Source organism: Mustela nigripes, chromosome 6 (assembly GCF_022355385.1).
Source record: "Mustela nigripes isolate SB6536 chromosome 6, MUSNIG.SB6536, whole genome shotgun sequence".
NCBI lineage: Eukaryota > Metazoa > Chordata > Mammalia > Carnivora > Mustelidae > Mustela > Mustela nigripes.
This window is the reverse complement of record NC_081562.1, coordinates 17507171-17525162: the sequence shown is the minus strand read 5'-3', so window position 1 is coordinate 17525162 and position 17992 is coordinate 17507171. Positions and strand designations below refer to the sequence as shown.

Genomic DNA, 17992 nt, shown 5'->3' with positions numbered 1-17992 from the left:
GTAGCTCAGTTAAGCATTTGCCTTCAGCTCGGGTCATGATCCCGGGGTCCTGGGATCGAGCCCAGCATCAGCCTGCTTCTCCCTCTCCATCTGCCTGCCCCTCACACTGCTTGTGCATTCTCTTTCTCTCTCTCTCTGTCAAATAAGTAAATTTTTAAAAATCTTAAAAATTTCTTTGTACTGGGACCCCTGGGTGGCTCAGTTGGTTAAGCGGCTGCCTTCAGCTCAAGTCATGATCTCAGCGTCCTGGGATTGAGTCCCACATCGGGCTCCTTGCTTGGCAGGGAGCCTGCTTCTCCCTCTGCCTGCCTCTCTATCTGCCTGTGCTCGCTCACTCTCTCTCCCTCTATCCCTGACAAATAAATAAATAAAATCTTTAAAAAAAAAATTTCTTTGTACTACCGTTTCTCTTACTCATTTTTTTCCTTGAATGTCTTAATTTTCTGGAATAAATGTAAAATTTTTTTTTCCCCCAAAACAATGTTAAAAGTTTTGGTGTGGTTTTTTTTTTTAAGATTTATTTATCTGGGGGTGGATGGGCAGAGGGAGAGGACGAGAGAGTCTCAAGCAGACTTCACGCTGAGCACAGAGCACAACACAGGCCCAATTCCATAACCCTGAGATCATAACCCAAGCTGAAATGAAGAGTCAGATGCTTAACCAACTGTGCCACCCAGGGGCCCCTAAACTTTGAAGTTTTTTATGTCCTGAAGTGTTTTAACTTTGCTCCCATATTTGAGCAATAATTTGATAGGACATACATTTCTATGAAAGTCATTTTGCTCAAAATATTGAAAACACCATGTCACAGATGAAAAAGTTTAATGCCAGTTTCTAGAGTTAAAAAAAAAAAAAGCTATGTTGGGCACTGATATATTATAGAGTGAATGTTTTAAATGATTTTTTTTAAAGATTTTTTTTATTTGACACAGAGAGAGAAATCACAAGTAGACAGGCAAGCAGAGAGAGAGAGGGGAGGAAGCAGGCTCCCTGCAGAGCAGAGTGCCCTTTGCGGGGCTCGATCCCAGGACCCTGGGATCATGACCTGAGCCGAAGGCAGAGGCTTTAACCCACTGAGCCACCCAGGCGCCCCTAGAGAGTGAACATTTTAAAAGAAAAAAGTTGCAAAAAAAAAATTTGTAATATGTCTCATTTATACATATGTGGATGTTCATAGAGGTCAGAAAGGGTATTTATCAATTATTGCCAATTGTGATTGTCCTGGTTATCTAGTACCATGTAATAAACTCCTCCAAAAGTTAGTATGCAAAATAAAATTTATTATGTTCAGGGATTCTGTGCATCAGGAATTCAGACAGGACACAGCAGTGATGGCTATGCGCGGAGATGGGAAGTCTTGAACGGTCACTCCTATATCTTGTGCCTCTTCTGGGATAACTGAAGGATGGACTGAACTGGGACCATCCTCCTACATGCCTATATGTGCCACTCCATATGGGGTCTATATGTGCCACTCCATATGGGGTTTTTGTGGCAGTTTGATTTGTATGGTGCTTCAGGATTCCAAGAACAAGTATTCTGTAGTGAAGCTTCATTAGCCTTCTGTGATCAAACCATGGAATTCATCTAGTGGCATTCACCATACTCTTGTGGCAGCAGTCACGGGCTCACCCAGAATTGTGAGTGGGGACTGACATAGCTCCTACTTCCTGATGGGAGGTGTCCCAATTTGTGGCTATGTTTTGAAACCATCACAGCTGTCATGGACAAGAGTGTTGGTTAAATGATGGCAGGAATTTTTCAAAAATCTCTTCTGTTCACTACTGATCCCCAGAAGAGTACTTGAGACACAGTAGTGTTTGATAAATACATAATGAATGAGGGATGGGGCTTTTGGTCCCCTAATGCTTTTTGGTACCAAATGAATGTTTCACAGCAAGCATAGATTATCTTTATAAATAGAAACAAAAATCAAAAGGTATATATTATGTTAATGTTTTAATTTATTTCATGATATCCTAGATATTTGAATGATTTCTATGAGTTGGAGCTCCAGCATGGTTCTGGTGTTGTGGGTTGGAGCATTCCAGTGACTAAAGGAATTGTGCCTTCTCCAAGAGAATCCCACACAGCTGTCATATATTGCAAAAAGGATTCTGGAAGTCCTAAGATGTATGTCTTTGGTGGAATGTGTGGTGCTCGCCTGGATGATCTATGGCAACTTGACTTAGGTAAGCTTACCTTGATTCAGGCTCAGGAATTGGTTATGATTGATAAGGACAAATGTAAAAATCGCTTTTGAAAAATATTTTTGGTTACAGCATTTATTGAGTTGCACTTAGATTTATAGAAGGCACTTGTCGCCAGCTCTGGGACAGCTGAGATGTATGCAAATGGTGGCTAATCAATGAAGTTAAACAAATGAATGTTTGATTTATGGCAGTAACTCTCCTGTGCTCCTTATAAATAGGGTCGCCATATGTTGTGGTTTGCCTGAAAGGGCCCTGATTTATGCTTACTGTCCTCTGTAATTATTGGTAGTACCAATTATCACTCCATAAAGTGTCCCATTTGGGAATGATCAAATTTATATGGTTTTTCTGTCTACAGGAAATGTAACATTAGTAATGTTATTGCTGGTCAGTGAAAACACTGGCTAGCTCTTTTTAAAGGGATCCTAGGAGTGAGTGATTGGAGGGTAGGTGTGCCTCTCACTTTCAACTATCTTCTACACAGTGTGTTCTTACTTAAATGTTAAAACCCCTAATCTGGTTTTAATGCAAAATTGGTGGCACCCTAAATACACTTCCCATTACAGATGCTAACATTCAGGTGTAAACAAGATTATTGTAATTGACTATTTATGTCAGCTGGAAATGTTTATTTTATTTTATTTTATTTTATTTTTTAAAAGATTTTATTTATTTATTTATTTGACAGAGATTACAAGTAGGCAGAGAGGCTGTCAGAGAGAGGAGGAAGCAGGCTCCCTGCTGAGCAGAGAGCGGAATGTGGGGCTCTATCCCAGGACCCGAGCCGAAGGCAGAGGCTTCAACCCACTGAGCCACCCAGGCACCCCGAAATGTTTATTTTAAGATGAAATTCAAGTAATGGTTTTAAAACATCTTTGCTTCTTTTTGTTAAGTCCTTTTTTGTTTTATTTTTTAAAATTCTGCAAGGTGAGAAGCGCCTGGGTGGTTCAGCCTTTAAGCATCTGCCTTCGGCTTAGGTCATGATCCCAAGCTCCTGGGATCTAGCTCTGAATCTGACTCCCTGCTCAGCAGGGAGCCTGCTTCTCCTTTTCACACTCCCCCTGCTTGTGTTCCCTCTCTCAAGGTCTCTCTCTCTGTCAAATAAATAAATAAAATCTTTTTTTTTTTTTTTTAATTCTGCAAGGTGAGGTAATTTGCTATTATTAAACCAAATTGCTAACATACTTATTTTTACTTTTAGAAACTATGTCTTGGTCAAAACCAGAAACTAAAGGGACAGTGCCACTTCCACGAAGCCTTCACACAGCCAGTGTTATAGGAAACAAGTATGGTGGTTTTCTTTTTTTCACTTTTTTTTAAAACCAACTTAAGAAAGATACACACAAAGAGTGGTGCTACCCATTGCTTGGAAATAGATTGTTGAATTTAACAATGATTGTGTCTACTAAAGCTAGAATAGTAAGCCTATAGAAGCTAGAATGCTTACTGTGCCATTTTCTTATCCTGCCTCTTACATTTCTGTACATTTCTTACAGTGCCTTGCACAGAGTAGATATTACGTAAGTGTGAAGGAGAGTGTTGTCTCACTGACCTGGCCTCCATTGCCAGGTTTGACACACCTAACTCCATGTTCCATTTTACTTATTTTTGGTAGCACTTGATTTGTTCTCAGATATGAACTCAGTATGCACACAAAGTGATTGAACTTTGAATAGAGTTGTGGTTAGAACATAAACTCTGTAACCAAATTGCATGAATTCAAGTCACCAGTTTTGTTATTTGTCATGTATGACCTGGGGTAAGGAAATTTAATCTGTCTTTACCTCAATTTCCACACATAAAAAATGCAGATAATATTAAAACCTATATCTGTCTTGAGGATTAAATGGATTAATACGTATGAAATGCTTCAAACAGTGGCTGGTACATAAAGAGCACTCAGTAAAGGTTAGCTGTTACTGTCATCAACAAGTTCTCTTATTTGTGCATTATTGTGTAAAGAGAAATTATTTTCTTTGTGTAGGGATTTTTTCCTATAAGTAATATTTTAGGAAACAACTAGAGCCTCATTAGTTCTTTTTTTTAAATAGCCATAAACAAAATCTAATAAGCTATATTTTTTAGAATATCAGAATCCTTTTATAAAATGGAACTCTAATAGACAAAATAGGAAATTGAGCTTGTCTAGTGGGCACGAGGTTACATGGGCCCTGAGTGCTGCCTGATGAACCTTAAGCAGCTGTTAGACCTATCTCAAGAACCCTTAGGGCCCCAAGGGACATAGTTTAAAGTTTTTTATTTGACTGATAACAATGACAAAAGTTATAGGAAACTTAATCCTCTTTGGTTACTGTATGCATACAACTCTGAATTTGATTTTAGGTGTCATAGGTCATTCGACTATCTTTCTGACTAAGGTACACTTAGTATATTATATGTAATATTGATTTTCAAATGTATTGTAAGTGAAATATTCCCCACTTTATGTAACTTGCAGAGAGAAATAATTTGATTCTGTATTGCTTCATGAAATTGTAAACTCTTCAGAGAAGACCACTTTATTCATTATCTTACTCCCATTACCTTGATCATAAGTAAGTGAATAGTCCTGAAGCTTTGAATAAACAAATAAGAAATTTAAGTCTATTCTTAGCATTTTAAATCTAAAAAAAAAAAAAAATTAAAGCTTTAGAAAAAAAATCAGCCACTTTATGTTCTCTCTTTCTGTTCAGGATGTACATTTTCGGTGGATGGGTTCCACATAAGGGGGAGAATATTGAGACTTCACCTCATGATTGTGAATGGAGATGTACTAGTTCATTTTCTTACCTAAATCTCGGTGAGTCTTTTAAGAGTTACTTACTGAGATAAAACTTATTAATAAAAGAATTTTTGTTATTTTGTTGCTTAAGAACACTATAGTAGTCATGGATATTTCTATCTTCTAGATAAAGCAGAATGGACCACCCTAGTATCAGATTCTCAGGAAGACAAAAAAAATTCAAGACCAAGACCAAGAGCTGGACACTGTGCTGTTGCAATTGGCACTCGATTATATTTTTGGAGTGGAAGAGACGGCTACAAAAAAGCACTGAATAGTCAAGTTTGCTGCAAGGATCTTTGGTATCTTGATACTGGTAGGTAAGAGTATTCAATAAATATTTTTCCTTCAGGTAAATAAATACTTGAGCCCTACCTGTCTCTTGAGATTTAGTGTAAATGCCACTGCCTCTCTTTTCCATAATTAAAAATGAATGGAAGAAATATTGTATGTAGATATTTCCTACTCGAAGAGAATTCCCTTTTTTTCCCCAAGAGAGTTTCTTAATGTCCCTTTCCTTGAGTATACACTGGATTTAGTGACTCCCTTCCAAACCACAGAATATGGAAAAGGACCAGTAGTAGCTTAACAGTAGACAAACCTGGAAAATACCATCTTAATCAAATAATCAGTATTAATAGCACTAATGATAGTCATGTTGAATCATTTAGCCCTGCTTCTTGTATGATGTGATCAGGAGAAACTTCACCTGTGTTACTGCAAAATCCATAACGTCACTCTGAGAAATTACCAACAAACCCAAAATGAGGGACATCCTAGACATTCTATATGAATAGCGCTCTTCAAAAACTTCAAAGTGATGGAAAACAAGGAAAGCGAGGGGTCAGTTAAGGCTCAGTCAGTTAGTTAAGTGCCTGCCTTTGGCTCAGGTCCTGGGATTCAGCCCTGCTTTGGGCTCCCTGCTTCTCCCTCTCCCTCTGTGATCTCTCACTTTTGCTCTCTCTCAAATAAATGAATAAAATCTTTTAAAAAAACAAAAAACAAGGAAAGTGAGAAATAGTCACAAACTAGAGGAGACTAAGAAATAGTCAGAAATTAGAGGAGACTATTAGATTGGATGGAGCAAGCACACACACACACACACACTCGCACGCGCGCGTTAGTTGGAAAACTGGTGATATCTGAGTAGTCTGTAGTTTAGTTAATAGTATTATTCCGATGTTAATTTCTTAGTTTTAACAAATATGTTAGCATTAAGGGAAACAGTAAAGAGTATATGGGAACTCTGTGTTTTTTCTGTAAATCTCAAAGTATACCAAAATAAAGGATTTTTTTTAAAAGATTTATTTTTAGAGAGAGAGACTACATAGAAAACATGGGAGGGGGAGCAGGCAGAGGGAGAGGGAGAGAATCCCAAGCAGTCTCCCAGCTAAGCATGGAGCCTGAGGTAGGGCTCAGTCCCACGACTCTGAGATCATGACCTGAGCCAGTATCAAGAGTCAGATGCCCAACCAACTGAGCCACCCAGGTGCCCCTGAAAAGATCTTTACAAAAGTAGTTCAACACTAAAAATTTTAAAATACAGAACTCATCCATTTATTTCAATAAATACTTATTGATTGACACATGTCTATCAGGAATTTTTCTAGGTTGTTTTATATGCTGAGAAGTGAAATGTTACAGCAGTGAAAGAGACTGATATGATAATGTCCCTGATATCAAATAACTTATATTCTTGGAAAGTATGAGGGCAGCAGGATGACAGGCACTAATCAGACAAATTAACAAAATAAGTTCCGTTTCTGGTAAGCATGTGAAGATAGTAACATGGACCACTGGGATAGTCGATGGGGTACTGGGATAGATAACACTAACTTCAGGGTGGGTAGTTAGAAAAGTATGAGACGGCATTTGGCATATGCATGGGACGGCATTTGGGTATCCAAATGGAGAGAAGAGCTATCCATGGGAAAGGCTAGGGGATAAACACTATAGCAAGGGTGAACAGCAAGTACAAGCGCCCTGAGATAGGAACACTTGGTACATTTGGGAACGGATTTGAGCTGAGTGGAAGAGGACAGTGTAGGAATGGAGGTTAGGGAAGTGACAGCAGGACAGATCATATAAGGCCTCGCACATCATGGAAGTTTAGGTTGTTTATAAAGTACAAGAGTAGTTTATTAGTTGGAAGGAGAGATGTGTCGTGATCTGATGTATATTTTGGAATGGGCACTGCATTTGTTTGGAAAATAAATTGTAGGTGGGCAAAAGTGCACACAGGGAGACCAGTTAGAAGTCTTTCACAGGAGTCTGAGAAGTCTTAAGACTACAGTGGCGCCAGTGGAGATGGGGAGGAGTGGGTGAATTCTGGATATGTTTTGGAGTTCTTATCGACGGAATGGCTGATGAATTGGGTGTGGCATGTGGCACAAAGAGGGGAATGGAGGATGAAGTTTTTAGCTTGAATAATTTGGTGGCATTACCATTTACTGGGTTGGGGAAGACTGAGGAGAATACCAGTTTGTGGAGAAAATTAAGTTTCATTTAGACTATGCTAAGTTTGAAATAAGGAGATGAAATACGTAGTTGATGAATAAAGAAATCTGGAGGTCAGTCAAGAAATCAAATCAAAAGAGATGTAATGTATGTTGCTACATGAGAAAAGCAGATTATAAACCATGCCTATGATTCCAGTTTCTTTTAAGCATATAAACAGAAAAATCTGGAAGTATACATTGTGTACCAAAATGTTATCTAAAAGGTGATATTCAGCATTTTCTGAAAGGTTTTTCTCTCTTTATTTTCTACAGAGGCATGTATTGCTTTGGTAATATAGAAACAGTTTAATTTTAAAATTAAGATAATTGGAAAATAATAAATGGAACAACTAAGTTAGAGACTAAATATTTTCTGTGGAAGAAGCACATACTAGTAAGCAGGAAAGAAATACAGAAAATTCAACTTACTGATGCATCTTCAAAATTAGGAGTTATTGCCTGAAGTCCAAGGATAAACTTTAGTCTCTGAGATTGGAAGAAAAATATGTGTGTATAGGTTTTTCTTGGCCTAAAACATCACTCTCAACAGATTATCTAAGGGATCTGTGACTAAGGGATCTGGCCAGTTGTTCCATAAACCTTTTCTTTAGACATGAATAGCTATCTAAAAGTAATCGTGGCCACTATCATAAGGTCGAAGTTTAGATTTTGCTTCTCCTCTTGATAAATTGGCATGAATTTGGGGGATTAGGGAAATGAGGGCTCTTCAGTCTTGCTTGTTTTCACTTTTAGTTAATCTTTGTTAATTTGTTAATATTTAAAAGAGTGGTTAATTCCATGAAGCTTTTTTATGCAAAATAGCAGTCCTTTGCTCCAACCTTCCTCTTATTTTCCTTGCTTCACAATCATCTGCTTTCAACTCTGTTAAACAATTCTTTTGGTATTTACTTCCATATTTCCATATAACACAAATATATTGTTACTTTGATTTTTTTCAGTTTAGGCATAAAATGCTCACTTTCTACTCTGGAAATTAAGGATTTAATCTCTTCTTCCCATCATTCCTCACCTCTATCCTATATGCCTTTCCTACCCCCATTCTCTCAATATGATTATACCATAATTTTGTTAGATGAGTATTCATTGTTTACATTATGATCACATAAACACTGTTTGCAGGTGAGCCATGTAAAATATTGTTATACTTTCCTTGCACAATTTTTTATTTGCCATGGATTAATAATTGTTACTTTTGTTTGTTTTAGATTTGTATGTATTTACTACGAATTCAATCCATACTCTGTTATTTGTTTAAATCTTCTCTCACTATGGTTAGATGCATCAGATATTCTATCAAATTTCATCGTCTTGAAGAAATTTCTCCTGCTCCAAACTGGGATGATTGTCCTCCACAAATCGAGCCCAGCTATCATCTTGGCGTCTCCCTTCATCATCTTCCTGGGGATATCTTTTGCCTCTCACCTGTGCCGGATTCCCTGTTTCCTGGATTCCATATTTTTTCTCTTTCTTAGTTTACTTTTTCATTTTTTGTGGAACACATCCCAGGAAAAGGGTGCATAGGTGATAAATTTACTTTGAGATTTTGCATTGGTTGGAAGTATGTTCAGTCCTTCTTCCACTTAATTGGCAATTTGCATGATAATAGAATTCTACACAGGAAGTCATTACTCTTCAAAATTTTGAAAGCATTTTTACACTGTTTTCAAGCTGCTAGGTTTTTGTTGAGAAACCCAAACCATTTCTGATTTTTGTTCTTTTTAAATGTGACCTTTCCCCTCACCCTTGATAGCTTTCAGGGTTTGTTTGTTTGTTTGTTTGTCCCTACTATTCTTAAATTTCATGGTGATGTTCTTAAATTTCATTGTGCTTCTATTTTTAACCCATTGTGTTGAGTACTTATTGGGCCCTTTCAGTTTGGAAACTCGTGGTCTTCAGTTCTGGGTATTTTCTTGATTTATTTAATTGATTTGTACCCTTCTGTTTTCTCTCTTTTCTCTCCATGTAACTTCTGTTATGTGGGTGGTGTACCTCTTGGACTTGTCGTCTTATTATTTCCTTGTATAGGTTGTCTTACTTTAAGAAATTTAAATAAACCGGATTGTGAATAGGATTATGGAGAAATCTATGTGGGGAATAGTTGGAGGAACTAGGTTTACTTACCCCCTAAAACACAGTCATCAAATTTTTCTCTAATGGGCTAGATAGTAAATATTTTAGGCTTTGTAGGCCATATGGTCTCTATTATAATGATGCAATTCTGCTGCTGTAGAAAAAGCAATGATAACTAATACATAAACAAATGAGCATTGCTGTGTTTCAATAAAACTTTATTTGCAAAAACACACTATAAGCCAGCCAGTTTGCTGACCCCTTCTCTAAAAAATACAAAAAGACAGATAATAGACTTGTTCAATATCTATAAGGATTCTATATAAGGATTAAATTATAGCTTACAGATATCAACTCACTAGAAGAAAAAATTTTCTTATATAACTGTCTAAAGATGGAATGTACTCCTTTAGGAATTCTGAGTTCTCTGAATTGGTAGGTAAACAAAAAGAGGACGAAGATAATGTAGAAATAATCTCAGATTCTTTTTCCCAGTTCTAAAACTCTATGATTGTTATTTGTTTTGGAAATGTTGGTAATATTTTATACCAAAGTAGTTACTTGTTTGGCGTAGTACAAGTTTTGATAAGAGGGTATTAACTTCAAGAAGTTGTGATTTTCCAAAATATGTCCAAATCATCTTAGCTAACATTAACAGTATTTCTGACTTGTATACTATTGGCTGAAAATCGCCTCATTAAAATTCTAAAAATCTTACAAAGAAGGTAAAATAATGTAGCTATAACTATAAAATACTTCCTTCCCCCACCCTTGTACTTCTATGATTAAACATTTCTTTCTGATTCTGATGACCCAAATAGCTTGGAACCAGATTGTTTTGTGTGTAGAGCTATTTGTATAAGGAACTAACTAAATAAATAGAATCAGAACCCCAAACTGTTTTCATTTGACCTATGATAGCTATGTTTATCTGAGTAAATTTTTCCTTCTTGGTAGACAGTTGAAATACTCATTGCTAATGTTTTCAAAGCTCTAGACCCACACAAACTATGTAGGCAAAATATTGATACATTGGAAACATCAATGTATAATGTCAATATTGTTCTTTAGAGAAACCGCCGGCACCATCACAAGTACAACTGATCAAGGCCACTACCAACTCTTTCCATGTCAAATGGGATGAAGTGCCCACAGTTGAGGGCTATCTTTTGCAGCTGAATACAGACTTACCCTACCAAGCTGCGTCATCAGATTCTACAGCAACACCAAATATGCAAGGTAACATAATTTTCACCTGAAAGCATCCATGCTCATTTGTTTTTTTAAAAAGTTACTGCAGGAAAACCAGTGATGATCGCTTAGTTTTTAAAATTTTTATGATGTTTCCTGCCTGGTTAATCAAGTATATTGCGTTTCAACTTTGAAACTTGCCTGTCTTATCATTATCCTGTGGTAGAATGTATAGATGTGTAGGATACAATGTTTTGTTTTGTTTTTCTGCAGTTCATTCTGATGTACTTTATTAATTTGACTTGATACTTGACTTCAGGAGATGGTTTTATTTAGCACATAAATATTTCAGCTTTTTTCAAAAGTATTTTTGTACAGCAACAGGCACTTAGAAACATTTTTAATTTTACATGTTCTTTTAGAAAGGATTTTAGTCAACTATTAAGCAAACTATTAAGAAAATAGATAAAATTTTAAAAAAAAGAAAATAGATAAAATTTGATAAAGATACTTTTTAACCTTTAATATATAACTTCCAGAAATACTTGATTATATTTTATTGAAGCTAATTCAGAGCTTGTCAGTATGAACTTTCTTATTCCTACAGGAGTCAGAATGGACCCTCACAGACAAGGCAGTAATAGCACCATTCCTAACAGTGTAAGTTAAAAAAAATTTATGATGACAAATGAATGTTTAAGGTTAGAGTCTCAATTTTTATTCATATTTTTAGCATATTACCCTAGGACAGAGGTTCTCAACCCTTGCTGCATATTAGAATCACCTCTGAGATTAAAAAACAATCATACACAGAATCCCAGCCTTTTCCCAGATTTAGTGAAGCAGAACCTTTAGGATGTCCTCCATGTTATTCTTTATGTTCCACAAGTAAGTGAAACTATATGATAATTGACTTTCTCTGCCTGACTTATTTCACTCAGCATCATCTCCAGTCCCTTCCATGTTGATGCAGAGTTTGGGTATTCATCCTTTCTGACCGCTGAGTAATATTCCATTGTATATATGGACTACATCTTTATCCATTCATCTGTTGGAGGACATCTTGGCTCTTTCCATGGTTTGACTATTGTAGACATTAAGGAGGGCATGTATTACATTGAGCACCAGGTGTTGTACATAAACAGTGAATCTTGGAACACTGCAGCAAAAACTAATGATGTATTTTTTGATGACTAACATAACACAATTAAAAAAAAAGAAGAAAGAAACTTTAGGGTGATGCCCAGTTAACTGCGGTTTTAAGGAACACTCCATAGATCACTATGACAGTAGCCTTGGTTAAGAACCCCTCTCCAAGGGGCGCCTGGGTGGCTCAGTGGGTTAAAGCCTCTGCCTTCAGCTCGGGTCATGATCCTGGGGTCCTGGGATCGAGCCCCTTGTTGGGCTCTCTGCTCAGCAGGGAACCTGCTTTCCTCTCTCTCTCTCTGCCTGCCTCTCTGCCTGCTTGTGATCTCTGTCTGTCAAATAAATAAAGTCTTTAAAAAAAAAAAAAACCCAATTTATAAAAAAAAAAAAAGAATCCCTAACCAAGAGATTGAAGTCTCCCCTCACTACACATAGCTTCAGAGGGTAATCTCTTAGAGTTTATACTTACAGTATCTTGAAATCTATCTTTTTGACATTTCTAAATGTCACACACACTCGTTTTAAATTTCAACCAATACTTCGAAAATGGATGTGAAATATATTTCTTTACTATGTACTTTGCCGACCAAAGAATATGAGTTGCTAAATTGAGCACTGATGTTTGTGAGGTTCCTTCTTGTTTATGAAGGGCTTCACAATAGATATTTGTAGAGACAATGAGTAAGTTTACTAGGATTTACACTGGTTTTATATGGCAAACTTCTGTCTAAATATGCAGTAGATTGTTTTCAAGGAAAATGATGTAGGCATAAGCACATGTGTTCTGAACATGGCTATATGATGGACAAATAGCTTTAGGGCCATAAGAAGTTGTAATTGACTATAGAGGTATAATTAACAATCAAGATGGAGACAGAAAAGTAACAAACAGGTAAGTAAAAAGAGGTAGCAATATTGGGGTTTTTGAATGAAGCCACATCACTTCTATGGTGCAGTAGACCCATAGGTATTGCTATGTGTAGTAACTGATACTCACAATGATCTGAATTATCAAAAAGTCTAAATATATTCATTATAGTATATATCAGAGTACAGAAACAGACTTAGAAAGATTCCTGTCTAAAATGTTTAATGGTAAAGAATATTGATACATGTATGTGTTAAATCTTGATCTCTCTTTGGAAAACTCAGTCATACAGAGTAATTCATTCGCTTGAACTGAGATTTTAGTTTTAGGAGTCATCAAATCTTTAATATCCATATTGACCTTGTTAAGAAAATTTGATAAAAATGTTAAACTTGGTAGCTTTGGCATTGTCTCCTGTGTTACATATGTATTTACTTGAATACTACTACCACTTATAAAAATGTTGTGTTTTTTTCCCTCAGAATATACCCTCCCATTCCCCTTCAGAACCTGGTCCTTTCAGAATGGAGATTAAGTGAAGGAATTGTTTTCTTAAACTACTGTAAAATTTAAAGAATAATCCTGTACAAATTAAGAATATAATTTAAACTGTTTTATATCTTGGTAAATTTATTTTCAAAAGCATTTAAGTTGTAAATTATTTTGCTTATTTTTTACATGTATTTTTATTCAATTGAACATTCTTCCTACAATAAACTATTTTATTTCTTATAGATCAGTGATACAATGAACAGTACAAAAACTGAATATACAGCTATGAAAGGAACTTCTGTGAAAAACAGACCAGATCTCAAAGCATCAACTGATTCTAATGCTACTTTACATTCATCTTTGGCAACTAATGCTTCTAATCATAATAGTTGTGTCGTGGATGTGCTAAGGAAAAATGAAGGTATAAAGATGGCATTTTTAAATAAAGCTTTTTACAATAGTAGGGAATTTTGTCTTTGGAAAAGTAAATGTTCTATGGTTTTGATCCATTTTCAAAATAATAATAAGCTTTCCATATTGACTCTAGTTGGAGATACCAAGATACCAAGGAACCACTTACCTGAATAGTAGTGCTTAGTTATAAGCTACAAAATTCAGATGAAGCAAGCTCTTCTATGACATTTGAGGTTGGCCAGTATTGCATTGTCCCTTTCCCATTACTGTATTTTCTTAGCACTTAGAACTATCTGAAATTATTTGTTTTGGGCAGAGATTTTCTTGTTCATCTCTATTTCCTCAGCACCTGAATCCATGCCTGGTTAATAGTAGTCACTTAGTAAATATTTGTTTAGCAAGTAACTGGATTATCCTCAGAAAGAGTTCATTTATGAGAACTGTTGATTACATTCTACATTCATGGGACAGTTTGTAATTCAGTGAACTTTGTAATTTAAAGTGAGTTCATTTGAATATTCTCATGCCATTTGAGATTCATTAAGCATTGTGCCTTATTTAAATATCTAAAATTATTTTATAAATCTCATTCTGATATGTCTGTGACATAGACACGCGTGACTGTATTTTTAATTTGAAAACTTCGTGACAGCTGATAAAAATCTAAATCCTCTTCCATAATGCAAACTTAACAGTATGAGTATTGTTTTTATTTCCATTTTTCTTCTTGAGTCCATGATAGATAAAGTATTCAAGGAAAATAATTTGCTATCATTTTTCCTCCTTTCATTATGTGTGGAAAAAGAGAGCACTTTTGTTTTCTTGATTTTCTGATGGAATGATTTGCTCAAAATTATAAAAGCCTGGTCCTGGGCTGTAGCTTATATTTCTGTCTTCTTCTTCTTCTTCTTCTTTTTTTTAAGATTTTATTTATTTATTTGTCACAGAGAGAGAGAGAGCACAAGCAGAGGAATAGCAGGCAATGGGGTTAGGGAGAAGTAGGCTTCCCGCTGAGCAGGAAGCCTGATGAGGGACTCAGTCCTAGGACCCTGGGATCATGACCTGAGCTGAAGGCAGATGTTTAACCAACTGAGCCACCCAACCACCCCTATTTTTCTTTCTTACAGTGATTTTCTATATATGTCTTATAAAGAAGTTTATATTCTTAGAAAACAAGAGCTTTGAGATTTCAGATGCACTCTAAATCCTACATTGTAAGGCAGTTTGGATAAAATTAGTACTAGGCAAATTGGAAAACCATAGTGGTTGTACAATGACTGTATCTGGCAGACATTCAAATATATGAATGAATGGCTACCCAATGTCAGGTTAACAAGAGAAGATTGGACTTTTTCTCTGTAGGTTAGAGTAGCTGGTATGTTTCAAAAGTGGGAAGAGTGACATGATTAGTTGTTGTTGTTCTTGCTATTGTTCTTATTGTTTGAAAAGAACACTCTGGCTCACCATCAGAACTATAGTAGGAAATGATTGGGAGGCCCGATAGGGTGTTCTTTTAGGACTACAAGAGACACAGAGACTAAAGCAGTGGGTGGGATGGAGAGGAGAGACTATATCATTTCTCAGACTTTTAGAAACTAGCATCCATTATTAGCTTTGGAAACTAGTTGGGTATGAGAAATAAAAACGAGCTGACCATGACTCCCAGTTTTTGGGTTGGAAATTCAATGGATGGTGATATTCTTTATCAAGATAAGAAATACAAGAGCAAGGACAGACTTGGGGAAAAGGTAAATTCAACTTCGGATTTAGTGTTTTTGAGGCACTGAAGAACATATTGGTAAAGATTTCTAATGGTCGTTGGATACTTAGGTGTAGAGTTTAGGTAGTAGTTTTTAGCTGGAAGTAAAATTTAGAAGTTAAGGGTATCTAAAATATAAGCTCCAAGACCAGGGACTTTGTCTGACTTGTTTACTGTGAGATTCCTAGCACCTCACACAGTGCCCAGGACATAGGTATTTGAGAGATTTATGATTTGTAAATGGTAGTTAAAGCATAGGAAGATATGTAAATGGAGAAAAGGGAAGGCTTGGGAATGCCTGCATTTAAAGAGTCATTTTAAGGGGCGCCTGGGTGGCTCAGTGGGTTAAAGCCTCTACCTTCGGCTCGGGTCATGATCCCAGGGTCCTGGGATCGAGCCCCACATCGGGCTCTCTGCTCAGTGGGAGCCTGCTTTTTCCTCTCTCTCTGCCTGCCTTTCTGCCTCCTTGTGATTTCGGTCTGTCAAATAAATAAATAAATCTTTAAAAAAAAAATAATAAAGAGTCATTTTAAGAGAAGAAACCAGCTTAAGAGATTGGAAAGCAGTTCCTAGAAGGTCAGGAAAAGAACCAGAGATTGGTGTCCTGCTTTTTCTGGGCATCACAGTTTGTGACTATATATTTATTGTGTGTGCTAGTCTTTCTCTATCTCATGATTATAACTTGATGAGGTATTAACCATGCCTGCTTTGTTTCAGCATTGTAGAAAGAAGCACAATATCTGGTAAATAGCAAATCTCCGGTGTTGTGGAATGAGTAATTATAAATCATAGAAAGAAACAGCTTCAAAAAGGAGTATGTGGTCAGCGTTGTTTACATTGCAGAAAGATCAAGTAAATGGAAATCGAAAGGCAACTTTTAGAAATCATTGATATTTGCCAGAGCCATTTCATTAGAGTAGTGGTCTAGAAACCCAAGTTTGAGGAGGTCAAGGAAGTAGAGACATCTCTGAAGGGAATTAGTGAGGGGCTAAGGTAACGGGGGGAGATTTGCAGGGTCAGAGAAGATGCATGTTTGTTTGCTTGAGAGACCTGATAATGTTTATGGACCAATGGCCAAAAACTACAAATGAAAAAGAATCTGAAAACCCTGAAGAGAGAGGAATGATTGATGAAAGAGGTTCCCCAAATGGGAAGGAATGGGACCAAGAGCACAGGAGGATAGATTATCCTTCCTCAGGAGAGAGGTCAGTTCATCCTCTGAAGTGGAAGAGAAGACAGAAAGGATGGCCACAATCACAAACATATTTCTAATTTAGGGCAGGAGAGGCAGAAAACCAAGGGCATGCATTCCTGATGACCTCTATATTTTTCCCCAAAATGAGAATTGATCTATGATTTAGGAGAGTCCAAGAACAATGATTCAGTGCTTAGAGTAGAAGAAGGAGCTGAGACGTTGGACATCTGCTATCTGTATAGTGCAGTTTATTTTGCCTAGTGGTTAATTCATATTAATGACATGTACGGTACTCATGTTTGTATTTTTAAAATTGAAAATAGCAGGAATTGTATGACATGAACATAAGACAGCACAGTTATTGCAGGTATTATGTTAACAATTGATCTTTTCACTTTAATTTTAGGTCCTCATACTTCAGCAACTATAGGTGTTCTAAGTAGTTGCCTGGACTTAAGAACAGTAATCCCCGAAACTTCTGTATCCAGTTCTGTTTCCAGCGCACAAACTATGGTAACCCAGCAGACCATTAAAACTGAATCATCCAGTACAAATGGGGCAGTTGTTAAAGATGAAACTTCACTAACAACATTCAGTACCAAATCTGAAGGTTTGAAATGTGTTTCACATACTGTATTTTGAACCATTTTTGTATATAAATTCATCAAACTTATTTGTTTAGATGGGAATTGCATTTCATCTTGGATTGAATCATATATAAACAGATAAAACATTTCAATGAAAATTATTATATACTCTGCTGCCTTCCATAAAATATTTAAATCAGCACACACTGAAATACATTCAGAATGTACTTATCCTACTGTGAATATGTTCAGCAAATTTTTTTTTCTATAGAAAGGATTCATTCTTTAGACTTTGGAGTAACAGTTCTCCCAGATTGATTGATTTATTTGATTTTGTACATTCTCATTTCATTCTTTTGCAATAGGAATTGTGTTTCATCTTTGGTAAACATTCTCTGAAGTTCTAGTTAGTCTTCAAACCCTTGAGAAGTGAACTTTGTGAATTAGTTCGAGTTAGAATTGTGCTTTTCTCCCTCTGGCTCTTTTTTGTATGTTTATAAATTGTATTTTAATGTGTCTGTTTGCGAAGTGATTACGTAAGTCTTATATGATGAATTGTTTGGTTTTTAGTTGATGAAGCATGTGCATTGCCTGCATCTAAGATCAGCCGTGTAGAAGCACATGCTACAGTGATGCCATTTTCTGTAAGTATATGACTTGAAGATCATATGTGTTTAAAGGTGGAATGCTGAGCAACTTCAGCATAAATTCATGAAAAGATTCTTGGGTGTCCTCTAGTAATGACTTGCCAAAGAC

The 17992-nt window shown here is 36.3% G+C and overlaps 1 protein-coding gene across 1 annotated transcript in view; it reads left to right on the top strand.

Annotated features, from left to right (window-relative positions):
- Positions 1-17992, top strand: part of HCFC2 (host cell factor C2) — a 35626-nt gene that overhangs the window by 9442 nt on the left and 8192 nt on the right. Inside the window, exons 4-12 of the mRNA XM_059402213.1 lie at positions 1984-2192; positions 3415-3499; positions 4907-5013; positions 5123-5311; positions 10656-10823; positions 11383-11435; positions 13525-13702; positions 17056-17259; positions 17807-17880. Of these exons, the coding sequence (XP_059258196.1) occupies positions 1984-2192; positions 3415-3499; positions 4907-5013; positions 5123-5311; positions 10656-10823; positions 11383-11435; positions 13525-13702; positions 17056-17259; positions 17807-17880 (1267 nt within the window). The remainder of the gene's footprint in view (positions 1-1983; positions 2193-3414; positions 3500-4906; positions 5014-5122; positions 5312-10655; positions 10824-11382; positions 11436-13524; positions 13703-17055; positions 17260-17806; positions 17881-17992) is intronic.